The sequence below is a fragment of the Schistocerca americana genome, chromosome X, assembly GCF_021461395.2.
Source record: "Schistocerca americana isolate TAMUIC-IGC-003095 chromosome X, iqSchAmer2.1, whole genome shotgun sequence".
NCBI classification, from domain to species: domain Eukaryota; kingdom Metazoa; phylum Arthropoda; class Insecta; order Orthoptera; family Acrididae; genus Schistocerca; species Schistocerca americana.
Window position 1 is genome coordinate 255,619,259 of NC_060130.1, and position 19,158 is coordinate 255,638,416.

The 19,158-nt window shown below is 41.6% G+C and overlaps 1 protein-coding gene across 1 annotated transcript in view; it reads right to left on the reverse strand.

The window, feature by feature from the left end:
- LOC124555693 (MAP kinase-activated protein kinase 2) overlaps positions 1 to 19,158 on the reverse strand; it is a 103,670-nt gene that overhangs the window by 43,952 nt on the left and 40,560 nt on the right. Inside the window, exon 4 of the mRNA XM_047129696.1 lies at positions 8,131 to 8,238. Within this exon, the coding sequence (XP_046985652.1) occupies positions 8,131 to 8,238 (108 nt within the window). The remainder of the gene's footprint in view (positions 1 to 8,130; positions 8,239 to 19,158) is intronic.

The following is a 19,158-nucleotide window of genomic DNA, read 5'->3' on the forward strand; positions in this document are numbered from 1 at the left end:
GTAGCATTAAGACATTGGCCTGTTCACACATTTTACAACTTGCTAGATTTGGCTGGGATAAATGCCTAGGTATTGTACAATGCTCTAAACGAGAAAAAGTTTTAACGCAGAGACTTCGTACTGCAGCTGTGGGGAGAGCTTGCTCAGAGTACGCAGCTACCATGAAGACTACTGCCTCAGTCACACCCGAAGACATTCCTGAGAGACATAAAAGTGAACACGCTGCCTTGTTGTCTGCAACAAGACTATTATGTGTGTTCATTATGTGATGGTAGCCAGTAAGTCACCCAGCAAACGCATGTAAGTGTTTTAAAATAATAAATGATAATTTGCAAAAAGCTACTTTATTTTTGTCGATTACATAATAAAATTTCCAGCACTTCAAAGAATAGATTCATTAATAGTAATGATAACCCACTGACATGACAGTGAAATGGAAATATACGCAGGTCATTAGTGACAATGCTGCAGTTCAAGGTATGTCCAAATATCAACAATGTCATATTTATCCCACTGGCAAAACCTATGTAATCCAGAACCATGTATGGTCAATGTGCCAGAATAGAAAAGGGTGGCTTGGTGATTTGCAAGTTATGGTTGGTAAAGATCTCATTGTCATTAACAAAGGATCAGTAGATGTGGAAGTCATTCCTCAGAAATTTCATATTTAAGGAAACAGAGTAAGATTTTTTAGGATAAGTACTGTGAAAAAATAACATTCACATGCAAGTTATTACTGTACTTCCCTCAAATCTGGGTTTGTTATGGGCAAAGGCAACATCCACTCTGTAAACCAACCAAGCCATCGCTATGCATGCTATGAAATCCAACATTATCACTTAGTTATCATGTAAAGGGTTTCTCCAGAAACTTATTACGAAGTACACTAGAGTTGCTGATGCTTGTCAAAGGCCATGCATCCACATATCATGCTTACGAAATAAAAGATCACATAGAACAGCATGGGCATCCAGTCATGCAGACTACCACTGTAGCATTGACAATATGATCCAATCTGGACGATGTGGGCACAGATGAAAATCACATTTTTTGGAGAAAACCAGTATGTTTAAAACTGTGAATGTTAATAGAATTGTGCACACTGTGACTGACTACGTCACAATTTCTGGATGAGCAGATGCTTAAAACGTAAAGAAAAATTACAAGCCAAGGATTCCGAAAGAGAAATTAGAAATTCTATTACTGAGCCTTTTTTCATGGAACTTCAAAAAATATGATGAGTGTAAATTTATGGCTATTAAGTCCATCATTCCATTTCACAGTACCAGTAGCTAAGGATACAGTAGTTATGCAACACTGGGTTTCATTTATGTAGGGTAAATAGTGATCTCCAACAGCTGCTGCTTGCATGAGCATTAAAATATTGTATTTATCCATCAAAAAATCAATCATTTATGGAATCAGAAACTCACCAAGTACAATTTTATTTACATTCAACAGGTTACTAAGTTTGATTTGAACAAACTAAGCACACGTGTTTGGGATCAACAAATACCATTCCTTCTAAAGAGATTGAATACATCACCTTCAGCAATACCATTGTTTTTCACTTTGATCCAGACATGTTTCAGAGCTGAGACTGGGAACTGTGTCTTTTTTTATTCATTTCATTATTACATAGTTCCATATTTGTTGTTTATTTGATTGTCTTTGTTGGTACAGGAAAATCCCCAGAATTTGATATCTACAGTTTTTCAATCAAAAAATATTTTTAATGTGTTATATTTTTGTTGTTGTCCAATGGTTCAGATGCCCCAGTTTATAGAACAACAGTAATATGCTGCCTACTAAGCACTAGACATTTCCCTTTGAAAGACAAAACTCTCACGATAACAGTATTGTTAAATGCACACATGTTAACATGCACACAAGTAAAGTCATCTTTCTGGGTACTGAAGTGACAGCATACAAAGGCCAAACTGATGATATTGGAAAGTATTTTCCCTCACTGTGTGCTGACAGCTTCGCTCAGCTACTCTCTTGCTAGCACGGCACTAGGACCTGTCAGATGTCTTTTCTCTGGTGTTTGAAGATATTTTCAATGCTTTCTTCTGAAACTGTTACTGCTCAAGGAGTATTTTATGTTATGCCCAGGGTCAACAGAAGAGGCCTTTGTGTTTATCATCACAAAGAAAATACTCAAACAGTCTCTTTGTATGCCAAGAAAACACAGCAAAGTTGAATTATTCATGGTGATACCTTTACAATTATATTTGCCACATGCTATTAAATATGGCTTCTATAGCACAGTTTCACAACCCCGTTACTCTACTGAACTTTCAATATGGTAACAAAGGCTTTACTAGTCTCTAAGAATGAACAAAGAGATAGTCCTAACTTCTGAAATGACAGGTTCCTTTTTCAGTGAAGCAAAGATTTAATATGAATAAGCTATCCAGGCACAGGTCACAACCCATCCTCAAAGGTTCCAAGTTTGAGTCATGGTCCAGTATGCTGTTTTAATATATCAATAAGTATCAAACCAGCAACCACACTGCTGTAGAGTGAAAATTCATTCTAGAAGCAATCCTCTAGCTGTGGCTCAATCATTTTCTCAGCAGTATCATTTCTTATCAAAATGCTAATCCTGCAAGATGTGCAGCAGAACTTCTTGTGTAGTCTGGAAAGTAGGACAGATGTGCAGGCAGAAATGAAACTATGAGGCTGGGTCGTGAGTCGTGCCTGGATAATTCAAGCTATAGAACACTGCCTGCAAGAGGCAAGATTCAGGGTTCAAGGCCTAGTCAGGCATAGTTTTAATACAGGAAATTAAAGTTTGAGTAATTATTCCTTCCCCCCCCCCCCCCTCTCTCTCTCTCTCTCTCTCTCTCTCTCTCTCTCTCTCTCTCTCTCTCTCTCTCTCTGTGTGTGTGTGTGTGTGTGTGTGTGTGTGTGTGTGTGTGTGTGTGTGTGTGTGTGTGTGTGTGTGTGTGTGTAGGGGGGGGGGGGGGTTCTACTTTTCTATCATAAGGTGAAAGTAGGAGGTCAAACAGTGCAGGATTCTAACTAAATGGCATCAAATATCGCTACAGGGCTGGCCTGAACGATCTCATTCATGACACTGCCAAGCCCAGCAACCCCCCGTCGGAGGTTCGAGTCCTCCCTCGGGCATGGGTGTGTGTGTCGTCCTTAGTGTACGTTAGTTTCAGTTAGGTTAAGTAGTGTATAAACTTAGGGACCCATGACCTCAGCAGTTTGTTCCCATGAGACCTTACCACAAATTTACCACAACCTCAGCAACCAATTTCACAGTAACCACTACCAAATGCTTTTTGTTCTGTGTTGCTCATCATTTTCTTTCCTTATTCTGAAACAAGTGAAGATACTAATCTTGATCCATCACGGAGTTCAATTAAGACCCTCATGACACCAGAAGTGACTGGTGGGCCATACAACCATATGTCAATTCTGCCTCATGACAGGAAGGTGTAGATCCTTTCCTCTCACCACTTCAACTCATCTGGTGGTCATAATGCTAGTTTACTTGCACTCATGGCCAATTGCCAGTTTTTACTGTCCGCACTCTACACTATACCAACTGGAAAACAAAAGCTGTCAACATATTCTGACTATTCCAAAAGTCTCCCCCTATATGCAACTACTTTATTTTCAGTTCTACTCCTATGCCAAGTACCTTGTCAGTTCTATCTGTACCAATGTCACATGTGGGTCACACAGCTATGAATGTCCACAAGGATCAAAATCAATATTCTTCAGATTTTGTAATTCCCTGAACTGGGTGGGAAAAGAAAAATAATGTTGACAAAAACACCTTAAATCATAAAAGTACTCTGTTAAACAGCAGGAAAATGCTGGTGTTTCTCAACAAAAACAATCTATAGTTATAAACTTAGACACGGTCAAAAGAAGAAAACAAGCAAAAATCATTTCAGTTTCAGATGAAGTTTTTGGAACAGCAAATAAATGTTCAGTCAAAAAGCTCCAAAATCACCACTTTTTTTAAAAACAGCCAATTTCAAAGCACTAATGCTCTCTGTCTTTAAGCACACAGCGGACAACCTTTTATATTTGTACAAGCGCATGATGAAAAGTAATGCATCCGAAATTTTTACGTGAAAACTTACAGATTAAAAAAAAATAAAAAATAAAAATTTTTTATTACCATTCTACATCTTTATTCATCATGTCTACATATTTATTTTTCTGAACATAATCACCCTGGTGATGAAAACATTTTTCCCTCCAGTAGTTGATACTGTCACTGTAGAATGACTTTGCTGATGTAGTCATAACCCCACCTCCGCTTGCACTTCAAGATCATTATCAAAGTGAAGTCCTCAAAGGTGGTGTTTAAGTTTTGAAAACAAATTAAAATGTGATGGGCCAAGTCGGGACTGTATGGATGCGGGGACAAACTATCTGAATTCAAAACTAGATTACAGCATACTGTTTCTCACACACAGACATGGTTACATTACACATTGCTATAATTTGGAGCCTTACAGTGCCAGAGGGCTGCAAATATGTAGACTGAAGAATAAAGAAAGTGTTCCTGACATTTGTTTTATTTAAAAATCTTTAAGAGTTTTCACATGAAAAATTCAGATGAACTATCTTTCAGTACACCCTCGTATGTCTGATCACTGAAAACATTAGATGCAAATTTCACCAAAAATATGTGCAAATTTTCCCAAAAATAGATGCTACATTTTCAGGTCCCTTTACACATATAGCTAATTTCGTAAAGTAATATTTCACCAAGCACTGTAGTTGGTTGACTGAAAGTTGAGGGATTAAACAACAAGGTCATCAGTCCCTCAATCAAAGGGTAGTTCATACAGAATTAGTGATATCTGCGAAGTATGCGTTGTGATGATGAAAATATATAGGACCAATAGGGCCAAGGCATTGAACTATATATTAATGCTGCAGCTGAGAAAGAATTTAAGAAGCGTATGGCTCGGGCCGGGAGGTAGGTCAGAACAAATGAGGGGTAACCCAGACCTCGTCCAATGGCTAAAAAAGCCATCCCCTGCATCCACAGCACAATCAAGGTCAAGACAGTTACAGAGCAAAGAATGTCTTCTACATGGTAGATTCACACCAGTAAAAGTGAGAAGGCTAAAAATTCAATGCACAGCCGTTTGATCGTCATTAATAAACAAGAGAGAAATAGGTAAGGCAGCAGGTGGGTATCTCCAGGGCTCTGCATGCGACAGGAGTTGTCCGACCCACAGCTGTCCCACCCTTGCTCCAATGAGGTCAAGGCATTTTAAAGAGCACCCATTATTCAACAGAGTGTTATCTCTAAAACAGAAAATAGGAGACAAATAACATCTAAAAGCAATAAAAACAGAGTAATAGAGGGATGAAAGGGTGAGCTGGTCTAGATGGTAGCATCGGAAATCACCCAGACCCAGTATGCCGTAGGTAATGCCCTAACCTCAAATACCCCATCCCTGCCCCAGAGGGAGCTTAAAACCATATATCTGAAAGTAAAAACCACATTCACGGAGAAAACAGAGACCCTGTTCAACTGTCTATGATTCGTCTGTCAATATTTGAGACAAAGAATTTGTAAAGCCATGCTCAGCATGGAGAGTTAGAAGGTGAAGGCCACATAGGATGGTGAATTCCTTCCGGGCAGAACAAAAGGATGAGTGCCATGCATCAGTATTCTCTTCAATAGTGCAGAGTTGGAGAGGGCAGTAGTCAACTACACGACATTCCACCTCTAAATGAACAGAGGTCTTATTTGCACCCACAAATGCGCTCCTGGGACTGGCAAATTGAACTGGGGGTGGGGTGGGGGTGGGAGTCGGGGGTAATCACTCCTCTAGACAACCAGTGAGCCAGTTCACTTACTGCAATATCCATGATGTTGGAACAGAGAAAGACAACTGAGCAGTCAGTACGACTAAGTCCAACAAGATGGTCATGAATAGTTGAAACAACAAGGTGACAAAACCAACATCAGAAAATGGCCTGAAGCCCGAAAACTAAAGTACAGGCTCTGTTAACAGCTATCAGCTCTGCTGTTTAAACACTACATGCTCCTGGCTGTTTAAACACTACATGCTCCTGGCAACAGATGGTGTTCCCGTCTGACAGGGGACGTAAAAGCATGTCCTGTTTTATCAACGGTTTTAGAGTTTAAGAGCCATTCGTGCAAAAAATTGTAGAACTTTGAGACTCCTCAAGAACTGAATGTAACAGATACAAAGGCCATCGGAGTGACAGACTTTAGGATGCTGAAGTAGATCGGTTCCAATTCGTGGCTTGGGCACCAACCAAGGGTGGATGTGCATTAAAACACTGGAAGCACATTCCAGAAAGGGGAGGTGGAGATCCCGGCAGAGAGCTGCAAGGTTTATTCCAACTGGTAATCCCACCCAAGAGTGGATATCAAAAGGTCAATGGCCCTTGTTTGCAATATGGGACTAGTCTGGAAGGTGCCGGTGGCCAGATGAGCTTCAAAAGGATGGACTGGGTCTAACAATTTCAAAGCCGAAGATGCCGCCAAGCCATAAACCTGACAACCGTACTCCAGTGGGGATGAGACAAGGACCTAGTAAATATGGAGAGGAGTAGTATGAACTGCACCCCAAGAGATTTGGGCAAGGAAGCAGATAACTTTAGGCTCAAGCATGCAACTGGCATTCAGCTGATGAATATGGAGAAGCCAAGTCAGCTTTTTATATCAAAAATCAGGTTGAACTGTGCAACAACTTCCAGGTGCTAGGTACCTAAGTAGAGTTCTGGGTCAGGATGGATAGTGGTATGACAACAGAAATACATGACCCACGTTTTTGCAGAAGAGAACTGGAAACTATGGGAAAGGGTCCATGCAGAAGCCCTTCAGCTGGGACCTTGGAGCTGGCATTCAGCTGAGACTACCAAGTGAGAGCTGTACCAAACACAAAATGCTCATTGATGGCAATGAGGAAGAGAGTGACACTCGAGACAGAGCCCTGTGGGATGCTGTTCTCTTGGATCTGTGGAAGCTGAGTGAAATACCAACTCAAATCCAGGACAGCCAGTGAGATGATAATAAACAAATAATAAACAGTAGGGAGCCTCAAAAGCCCCAGTCACGGAGGGTAAGTAATATGTAGTGGTGCCAATCAGTGCTGTATGCCTTATGTAGGTCAAAAAAGACTGCACTGAGGAGTTGGTGTCCAGAAAAAGCCTGTGGATTGCCATTTTCAACCATCCCAGATGGACAGTTGTGGATCGTTCCTCCCAGAAACCACACTCAGAGAGAGATGAAAGGCCCCAAGGCTTGACAACCCAACATAATCTGTGGGCAACCATTCTTTCAAGCAATTTGTTGTGCTTTGAAGTCGCTTAGAAGTTATAAGATCGGAGTGTGAAGGAGGTTGCTTGAAGTGATGCAGGGCTCTTCAGCAATCCTTAACAGCTATGGCAATGGCTTTGGTCCACAACAGCACCAGCTGGCAGTGGAGGGGACCTGTAGGAGGGGGGGAGGGGAGAATAGCAGTTTCAATGGCATGGGTGATCACATTGGAAATAGTATTGCACAACCTCGATGGAGGAGGGGGGAGGGAGGGAGGGAGGGAGGGAGGGGGGGGGGGGAGAGAGAGAGAGAGAGAGAGAGAGAGAGAGAGAGAGAGAGAGAGAGGGAGGGAGGGGGAGAGGGAGAAAGGGATGGAGGGAGGGAGGGGGAGAGGGAGAAAGGGATGGAGGGAGGGAGGGGGAGAGGGAGAAAGGGATGGAGGGAGGGAGGGGGAGAGGGAGAAAGGGATGGAGGGAGGGAGGGGGAGAGGGAGAAAGGGATGGAGGGAGGGAGGGGGAGAGGGAGAAAGGGATGGATGGATGGAGGGAGGGAGAGGGAGGGAAGGAGAGGGAGGGCGAGGGGGTAGGTGGAAGGGAGGGAAGGGGAGGAAGGGAGGGATACAGGGGGAGGGAAGGAGGGGTACAGGGGGAGGGAAGGAGGGGTACAGGGGGAGGGAAGGAGGGGTACAGGGGGAGGGAAGGAGGGGTACAGGGGGAGGGAAGGAGGGGTACAGGGGGAGGTAGGGGGACAGGGTGGGGGAAGGGGTGGGGGGAAAGGTGGGGGAAGGGGTGGGAGGGGGAAGGGTTGGGAGGGGGGAGGAGAGAGGGGGATAAAATTCGAACAATACATACCTGGCTTTGTATAAAGCAAATTTTCTGGCTTCAGATCTCTGTGAGCAATGTTCATATCATGAAGATGTTTGACAGCTAGGCAGATTTCTCGCATTATTTCTGCTGCTTCTGCAAAGATACAATTAAAAGTATGTTACAATCTCTGAATGTGTGTAAAAACATGAAATAATTTTATATCTCAATGTGAACACACAAAACTTAAGTTGAAAATTAAGATCTTGGTCACCAAGCCTCATCAGTCACGTATCGCAGCAAATTGTTAACCTTATAGCATTTTCGAAGCCTTCTGTAACAATCTACAACTTAGTCTATATCATATCCATAACTAAAACTGTAACATGAGAATAATTTTTAAATATTTTAAATTCATGGGGAATCCTATTAATCTCTCTTCAATGATAACCTTTTTTTTTTTTTATCAAGGCCAGATTTTGTTACTTGATAGTCTTACCTATAGCTTTCCTTTAATTAATTCCACACAAAAACCACACAGGCGAAACAATACACTTAAGAAAGAGGTGATGAAGTTTTCCCCTTTCAAACATTTCATTATTATTACATTATCTGATTTATGTAGTCTTTATTAATGTGGGACGTAATCAAATTCAACACATTACAAAAAGGAAGTGATGTGAATGTCATACACTCACTCTGAAAATAATTTTATAATAATCATAATTTGCTTGTAATAATATAAATAGGAGCAATGCACTTGAGCATATGTTGGATCCAGACACCTACAAAAGTTTGCTGTCAATAGCTTTATAGTTTTTTGCGTATGTCTTCTGCACATTTTTGAAATTTAAAGCTCTTGTTTTGCTTTGATTTACATTGGTTAAATCAGTTTACGACGTTTGTTAGTATTTGTATAACTGAATTCAGAAGCATCTCTACTGTTTTACCACTAATTAAGAAATGTAACTTACATCAACATACTGACACCCTTGTATAGTTTTACTTCAAATGCCTCCTTCTGCCAACAGACCTTAGCCAACTATATTCCACGTGTGAAAAATATATATATAAAAAACAAAGATGCTTTAACTTACCAAACGAGAAAGTGCTGGTATGTTGATAGACACAATAAAACAAAAAACACAAACACACAAACAAATATTCAAGCTTTCGCAACCCATGGTTGCTTCATCAGGAAAGAGGGAAGGAGAGGGAAAGACGAAAGGATGTGGGTTTTAAGGGAGAGGGTAAGGAGTCATTCCAACCACGGGAACAGAAGGACTTACCGTAGGGGGGGAAAAAAGGACAGGTATACACTCGCACACACACGCACATCCATCCGCACATATATAGAGACAGGCAGACATATGTAAATGCAAAGAGGTTGGGCAGAGATGTCAGTCGAGGCGGAAGTACAGAGGCAAAGATGTTGTTGAATGACAGGTAAGGTACAAGGGGCGGCAACTTGAAATTAGTGGAGGTTGAGGCCTGGAGGGTAACGGGAAGAGAGCATATATTGAAGGGCAAGTTCCCATCTCCGGAGTTCTGATAGGTTGGTGTCAGTGGGAAGTATCCAGATAATGCGGTTGGTGTAACACTGTGCCAAGATGTGCTGGCCGTGCACCAGGGCATGTTTAGCCACAGGGTGATCCTCATTACCAACAAACACTGTCTGCCTGTGTCCGTTCATGCGAATGGACAGTTTGTTGCTGGTCATTCCCACATAGAAGGCTTCACAGTGTAGGCATGTCAGTTGGTAAATCACGTGGGTGCTTTCACACGTGGCTCTGCCTTTGATCGTGTACACCTTGCGGGTTACAGGGCTGGAGTAGGTGGTGGTGGGAGGGTGCATGGGACAGGTTTTACACTGGGGGCGGTTACAAGGGTAGGAGCCAGAGGGTAGGGAAGGTGGTTTGGGAATTTCATAGGGATGAACCAAGAGGTTACAAACGTTAGGTGGATGGCGGAAAGACACTCTTGTCGGAGTGGGGAGGATTTAATAAAAGATGGATCTCATTTCAGGGCAGGATTTGAGGAAGTAGTATCCCTGCTGGAGAGCCACATTCAGAGTCTGATCCAGTCCCGGAAAGTATCCTGTCACAAGTGGGGCACTTTTGAGGTGGTTCTGTGGGAGGTTCAGGGTTTGAGGGGATGAGGAAGTGGCTCTCGCTATTTGCTTCTGTACCAGGTCGGGAGGGTAGTTGCGGGATGCAAAAGCTGTTTTCAGGTTATTGGTGTAATGGTTCAGGGATTCAGGACTGGAGCAGATTCGTTTACCATGAAGACCTAAGCTGTAGGGAAGGGACCGTTTGATATGGAATGGGTGGCAGCTGTCATAATGGAGGTACTGTTGCTTGTTAGTGGGTTTGATGTGGACGGATGTGTGAAGCTGGCCATTGGACAGATGGAGGTCAACATCGAGGAAAGTGGCATGGGATTTGGAGTAGGACCAGGCGAATCTGATGGAACCAAAGGAGTTGAGGTTGGAGAGGAAATTCTGGATTTCTTCTTCACTGTAAGTCCAGTCTTGGCTCTATCAACATACCCACGCTCTCTCGTTTGGTAAGTTACAGCGTCTTTGTTTTTATGTGGGTTTTCCCATGTGGATATATATATATATATATATATATATATATATATATATATATATATATATATATATATATATATATATAAAAAATCATACCCAGTCTCAAGTTCATACCTGTAGGTGTCAGGTCTACAGAGTAAAAAGTCTAATTATATGTATCAGTTTCACCACTACCTATCTTCTGAACCTCTTTGTCCAAAAACTAAAAAGAAATGTTCAATTAAAAGTGAACAAAAAATCTACTGGGGTGTGTGGTGGGGGCAAGGAAGTGGCATGCGGCAGGTATAGCAGGGTAGGGGTTGGGAGAATCCTAGTTCTGCCTGTAAGAGCATTCGGCAACAAGGTGGACAGGATAGAGCTGCTAGGTGCAGCATTGGAAGGCTTCGCTGCATGGGGAGGGGGGAGGGAAGAAAGAAGAGGAAGGACTTTTAAGTGCATTGGCAGGATAGAAGGTATGTAGGCAGGCAGGCGTGTGTGTGTGTGTGTGTGTGTGTGTGTGTGTGTGTCAGTGAGGTAGTGGGAGCAGGGAAAGGGACAGGCGTGTAGAGGATAGGGACTAGTGAAGACTGATGACAGAAAGGAGGAAGGTTTATCTGTTTAACAAGAGTAATAGGAGGCAGATTTCAGACTACCTAACAGATCAAAATGAAAGTTTCTGCTCCGACACTGACAATGTTGAGTGTTTACGGAAAAAGTTCAAGGGAATCGTAGAATGCGTTTTAGACAGGTACGTGCTGAGTAAAACTGTGAGGGACTGGAAAAACCCACCATGGTTCAACAACAAAGTTAGGAAAATACTGCAAAAGCAAAGAGAGCTTCATCGCAAATTTAAACACAGCCAAAGCCTCTCAGACAAACAGAAGCTAAACAATGTCAAAGTTAGCATAAGGAGGGCTGTGTGTGAAGCATTCAGTGAATTCGAAAGTAAAATTCTATGTACCGACTTGACAGAAAATCCTAGGAAGTTCTGGTCTTACGTTAAATCAGTAAGTGGATCGAAACAGCACACCCAGACACTCTGGGATGATGATGACATTGAAACAGAGGATGACGCGCGTAAAGCTGAAATACTAAACACCATTTTCCAAAGCTGTTTTACAGAGGAAGACCGCACTGCAGTTCTTTCTCTAAATCCTCGAACGAAAAAAGGCTGACATCGAAATAAAAGTCCAAGGAATAGAAAAGCAACTGAAATCACTCAATAGAGGAAAGTCCACTGGACCTGACGGGATACCAATTCGATTCTACACAGAGTATGCGAAAGAACTTGCCCTCCTTCTAACAGCCATGTACAGCAAGCCTCTAGAGGAACGGAAGGTTCCAAATGATTGGAAAAGAGCACAGGTAGTTCCAGTTTTCAAGAAGGGTCGTCGAGCAGATGTGCAAAACTATAGGCCTATATTTCTGACATCGATCTGTTGTAGAATTTTAGAACATGTTTTTCTGCTCACATATCATGGCATTTCTGGAAACCCAGAATCTACTCTGTAGGAGTCAACATGGATTCTGGAAACAGCGGTCGTATGAGACCCATCTCGCTTTATTTGTTCATGAGACCCAGAAAATATTAGATACAGGCTCCCAGGTAGATGCCATTTTCCTTGACTTCCGGAAGGCATTCGATACAGTTCCGCATTGTCGCCTGATAAACAAAGTAAGAGCCTACGGAATATCAGACCAGCTGTGTGGCCGGATTGGAGAGTTTTTAGCAAACAGAACACAGCATGTTGTTCTCAATAGAGAGACGTCTACAGACGTTAAAGTAACCTCTGGCGTGCCACAGAGGAGTGTTATGGGACCATTGATTTTCACAATATATATAAATGACCTAGTAGATAGTGTCGGAAGTTCCATGCGGCTTTTCACGGATGATGCTGTAGTATACAGAGAAGTTGCAGCATTAGAAAATTGCAGCGAAATGCAGGAAGATCTGCAGTGGATAGGCACTTGGTGCAGGGAGTGGCAACTGACCCTTAACATAGACAAATGTAATGTACTGCGAATACATAGAAAGAAGGATCCTTTACTGTATGATTATATTATAGCAGAGCAAACACTGGTAGCAGTTACTTCTGTAAAATATCTGTGAGTATGCGTGTGGAACAATTTGAAGTGGAATGATCATATAAAATTGTTGGTAAGACGGGTGCCAGGTTGAGATTCATTGGGAGAGTCCTTAGAAAATGTAGTCCATCAACAAAGGAGGTGGCTTACAAAACACTCGTTCGACCTATACTTGAGTATTGCTCATCAGTGTGGGATCCGTACCAGGTCGGGTTGACAGAGGAGATAGAGAACATCCAAAGAAGAGCGGCGCATTTCGTCACAGGGTTATTTGGTAAGCGTGATAGTGTTACGGAGATGTTTAGCAAACTCAAGTGGCAGACTCTTGCAAGAGAGGTGCTCTGCATCATGGTGTAGCTTGTTGTCCAGGTTTCGAGAGGGTGCATTTCTGGATGAGGTATCGAATATATTGCTTCCCTCTACTTATACATCCCGAGAAGATCACGAATGTAAAATTAGAGAGATTCGAGTGCGAACAGAGGCTTTCCAGCAGTTGTTCTTCCCATGAACCATACGCGACTGGAACAGAAAAGGGAGGCAATGACAGTGGCACGTAAAGTGCCCTCCACCACACACCGTTTGGTGGCTTGCGGAGTATAAATGTAGATGTAGATATAGTAGTTACAGGAACAAAGGACTTGTTGTAGGGAGATTTCTGGCCTGCGCAGTTCAGAAAAGCTGGTGTTGATGTGGAGATTCTAGATGGTGCAGACTGAAGCAGTCAAAGTGAAGCACATGGTGCTGTGCAGCATGTTTAGCAAATGGGTGCGGTTGCAGCTAAACTGGACCACCATGTTGCTGAACATGCTGCCTATCACAATCTGCTTCACTTCAACAACTGTTTCACAGCCTATGCCATCCCTACAATGCATCCTTTGTTCCACTTTGCTCCAGATGCCCCCCCCCCCCCCACCCCACCCTGCGCCCTGACCTCAACTTACGCTTGTCCCTGTCCTCCACTCCTTATCCCCTTCGCTGCTCCCACTATAGCACGCATGCACACACATCTTCTATCCTGCCAACACACTTTTAAGTCCTTTCCTTTTCTATATCCCCCCCCCCCTCAAGCACAGCCTCCTGATGCTGTGCACCTAGCAGCCCCATCATGTCCCTGCACATTCCCAGAGGCAGTACTAACATCTGCCCCCACTTCTACCCTAGTATCCCTCCTCCTTCCCACACCATGTCTCCTCCTTACACCTATCACACACCACAACAGATTGCTGCTCACATCAGATGCACTCTCAGTTGAGCCATAGTGTCTGGAGACAGTAGGCATGTTAGTGTGAGTTGTGCTAATGTGCGAGTTCTACTTCTGAGGATTTGTCCCCAAGTTTAAATATTTCAAGTATGCTTTTCACTGTGCCTGTCTACGACTCAGTGTCTCTGCTGTGTGATAAGTAGCAATCTATCCTTTCCATACTGCTGTTATTCCATCCTGGACTTTCCATTGCTTGTTCAGTTAGAAAGCTTTCCCCCCAATCTGTTTCCTTTTTTAATTCAGTTAACTGAGCTACAATCCATGGATTTTGCACTATTACTTCCTTTTCTGTAGTAGCTTTAACATTCTGTAAATGTGGATGGTTATCTTTCACATCTATAATTTTACTTTTTATCAAGCTCTAGCCATTGTGGTGGAATTTGTGGTTCAATCACTACATTATCTGGTCAAATTAACAGTGAAACTAGGCCACTATTAATATTCATTAGTAATGAGGATTAATTTTGGAGGCAAAATTCAAGTGCATTTACTAACAATCAACTACTACTTAAAAAAAGAATATAAAATGTGAAAGAAACGGATTATCTACTAACATTGCCTTTTTTTATATTTAGGTGAAGTATAGAAGCAGTATGATTCCAAATCATTCTGTGATGGACACAATCTCCACATATGCCATTAATGACTGTTCACTAGTTCTTTGTCCCGCACACCATGACTCCTGAACAAAAACAATGCTTGGACACCAGCTCCGATTTGACTGAAGTGCATAATGTGGACGATTCTTTTGTGAAAAAAAAATCATCAGACATGATGAGGCTTGGTGTTATCAATACAAACCCTCCACAACACGACAAAGTGAAGGAATTCACATGAAGGGTCAGCAGTTTGACAACTTAACTGTCATTAAAACCAATGTGACATGCAAACTAAACAACATCTGAAAGGAGGACTTTTCTAGCAGTTCCACATGACTGTATGAACATTCTATGCATTGTACTGAAGTCAGGAAGAGGGAGGGGGGGGGGGGGCGCTATATAGAACACCTGAAACATTAAAACCAGCACCTCATCTTTCCTTTATCTTTTATTAATCCTTTAGTTGAGTTGGTAGGTAATTTCATGTTCCATGGCTCATTTATACAATAAATTGTGATGACAGAACGAGTCATTTTACATTCACACAACTTTTTTTTTTTATTTTTTATTTTATTTTTTTTAAATATGGCTACATGCTCATCATTTACAAGGGTTGTTTTCTTTCTTTTCTTTCTTTTTGTTAAAAAAAGAACATACAAATGTGAGTTAGTAATTCTTACCCACCACCTTTCACACATTACAATAATAGAAATTCATGTACAGAATAGAAGCAGTTGTCAAGGAGAAACTCTAATTTTGTTTTCAAAGTTTACTTCACCATCTGTCAGACATTTTATATCACCGGGCAAGTGACCAAAACTTTTGGTTCCGGCATTGTGCGCCCCTTTTGGTGCTAGAGACAATCTTAACCTTAACTTGGAGTAATGAATGCCATTGTTCTTCTGGGATAGTATAAGGAGTATTTAAATGAAAATGTACGAAACGTCATAACAACCAAATTGATCGAAATTTGCAGATACCGCTTTGGTATAACATATTGAGTCAGCTAGGGATGTAGTGTCATCACACCCCCTAAAAAATTCACAGCTGTGCCCTCAGCAAACAAGGTGACACTCACCACCTTTTTTAACAACAAAAATAATCAATTACTGATAATATAATGTAAATGAACAGATGAAAAAAATCTACTCGCCAAGCAGTGGCAGGGGAACACACACACACACACACACACACACACACACACACACACACACACACACACAAGGATTTAACTTTTACAAGCTTTTAGGAACAGTGGCTCCCCCTCCTGGCGGAAGATTCATAGAGGAAGGGGGAGGGGGGGGGGGGAGGTGAAGGAAAAGGACTGGAGAGATTTAGGGAAAGGGGTACAATTTAGAAAAGTCACCCAGAACCCCAGGTCAGGGGAGACTTACCAGATGGGATGAGAAGGAAAGACTCTTCCCCTCCCATCCGGGAAGTCACCCCTGACCCAAGGTTCTGGGGAGACTTGCGCAGGCGCAGTAGAGACTGAAAACCGTGGTGAATGGTCATTATTTCCACAAACCTAGTTACGCCCATCAGCCACTACGCCAAGTAGAAGTTGGCAGGGGAAGGAAATAAAGCACAACTTTTTCAAACTTTTATCAATTCAAACCTTTTTAGTAGAGTGCCATGGTTTCAAGAAACTTAACCACATAACATTTGTAAATATTGCTTGAAGGCCAATGCCATGCCCGTGTTATTATATGTCAATTATGTCAGTTTTTTCTCCATGAACATTGTTTCATGAAGTGTAAATCGTGAGAAAATTATAAATATGTTGACATAAAATGTAAAATTGGGTACGAATTAACATTGTTAAGATAGGAAATTTGAGTAATAATAAATGTCTTAAACAGAAGGATAATGTTAATTCCAAGAATGTAAAAGGGCAGTTATACTGTATGCAATGTCTCCCCCCCTCAGAATAATCTTCCCTGATTACATTGCTTGAATTACTAAATACATCTTTCTGCATTATTTTGGTTGGGTGTTGCCTTGTCATGTGATATTTTAATACAAAAACATTTGCACTGGGTCTATTTGACCTGAAATTGAAACAATACTCCATTATTCCACAAGACAATCATTTAAAATATAGTTTTTTATTCCTTTTTAAAGTTTCAATGGCATTTTGATAATCTTTTATTTCCAAATAAGTGATTTTTGAATATGAAGTTTCAGTAACCTTCTAAGATGGGGCTTAACCCTTTGGCACATAGTGTCCACTTCAGTGGACAGCTGTTAATGGTCACTTCTTCGGAGTTTTCAGTTGGTCCTGGGCTGCAAATGCACAAACTCCACTGCAGTGAGCACTCCCAATTGGTGTTGTGCCCTGTTCACATTTGCAACCTCACGAGTAATTGAAAACACTACAGAAGTGACCATTAAAAGATGTCCACTGCAGTGAAATAATATGTTACTTATTATCTGGTATAAAATATCAGTCTCTGATATCTTTTCAGGATGTGCAGACCACTTTAGTATACTTTTTACATACATGTTTGAAACACATCACACACACACACACACACACACACACACAGTGGAGTGCTTGCTGGTTTTGTTCTTCACATCCTCACGTGCTGGCACCAGTTCCTCTCTCCGATAGATAAAAGCTTTATTTTTTGTCACAGATTTTGACATCAAATCAGAACTCTTCATCCTTTGGACACTATAGTCAATTTATAAGTCCTTAGCAACATTCTTCAGAAACTCTCATCTTATAACTTCACTGGCACAGTTCAATTTGTAAAGGGTATATGAATTCAGATCAGACACCTTTACCAAATGAAAAAACACTGCTAATGGCCATCTTCTTCTTGTTCTGCCAACAGTGTAATTACTACGTAACTGATCACAAGTGCCTACTCAACCTTTCATGTGGTTGTAACACGTTATAACTTCTGGGTTTTTCTGAGAGCCTGTATCTTCATCAATCTCTCCATCATTATGCATCATGGAGATGAGAACAACAGATTGCGATTTGGCTGGAACACACGATATCGCTGTTACGTCTTAGGTAAAGCCAAACACGATTAAAGCAACAGTTCTTTGGTTATTGGGCAAAAAATGTGGAGGAATACCTGGTTTGTTCTTTTTTTCAAGTTCCCACTAATATTGACCTTATTTCCAATAGAATCCTTGCAAGACGTACACTGGTATACCAGTTGTCAATAGTTATATTTCTGCCAATATCTTCATCATGCTCACTTATTTCAATGTTGTCCTCTAAATCTTCTGAACTTTTCTTAGACAGAGAGTTTGTCATCAGTTCATAGCAGCTCTGACAATTTCTTCATGTGATAGAAACTTTGACATTTTCTGAAAGGATGCGATAAAAACAACGTTGAGACCCTCTACGTATTTAATAAACACTTCCTAAAGCATGTAACTGGTCAGAAAAGTTATAACAACAAATTACAAGGTGATGTACATGAAAGACAATGATGGTGTTCATGTGTAAATGCTCCAGTTTAATCGCTTCACTGAAATACTACAGAGCGTAGTGGCCATGGTTGAAACATGCATGAGAACAAAATAATGATGGTGACAATGGTATTAAGTAGAGCTCAAGAGAACCACACAAAAGAAGAATTTACACAGGACCAGCTACCTTTGTAATGATTAATCCAGTCTCAAAAGTTTCTTGTGACAATTTTACCTGCCAACCACACTTATCAACTGCCAGGAACCCACCCATGACAGCAGTATCGTTTTTGGCAGTAGGTACCATTCTTTGAACAATAACAGGTGTATTAGGAATGCAGTACAAAAGAGGTACCTTGAGAGCTTTTAACTGCTATTATTAATTTTGATGTGACTATTGATCTACTAGTATCAAGAGATATCACAATAGAAGTAAAAATTATGGCAGACAGTTTTTAAGAACAGTTTCTCTAGTAGAACGACAGGGGATTGGGATTTCAATGTTGAGTGACAACTTCACATTACACTGTTTCCGAGAGATCACTTCAGCTCAATGATACCCATACTGCCCCCTTGTAAAAGTCGTCAACATGAGGAGTGTTGAAATGGATACAGCACAATCATCTACTTAAGTTCTAACTTCGTTCTTTTCTTGACTTTTTGGGTGCAGTAATTTTCCTCTTTAATAATAATGGCGTCAACCTTCGTTAGTCATTGTCCTTACCCATCTAGCTCCTTCCCTGTTCCCATTCCAGCACTACACAACCCTCTATGCCACCTGCACAACCAGTTGTTTTACTCCAGCCCTTTTCCGCTACTATCACCCCCCCCCCCCTTGCCGTCCGTCTAACATCCCAACTGCACCAAGTTACCTTACCCTCTCTCCACCTTGTCTCTGTATGCTTCCACAAGCACCACTTTACTGTTCCCACCAGTACACTGCTATCCCTCCCTTCCCCAGCCTCCTCCTTACCCTCACTATCTGGTTGCTTCTCCTATCATGCACTGCTGCTCGCAGTCTGGCTTAAAGCTTACTTTCTGACAATCTTTTTGTTGTGCCTAACTGCAACTCAGTACCTCCGCTATATGGTGAGCGGTAACTATCCTTTTCATTATATTGTATAAGACAT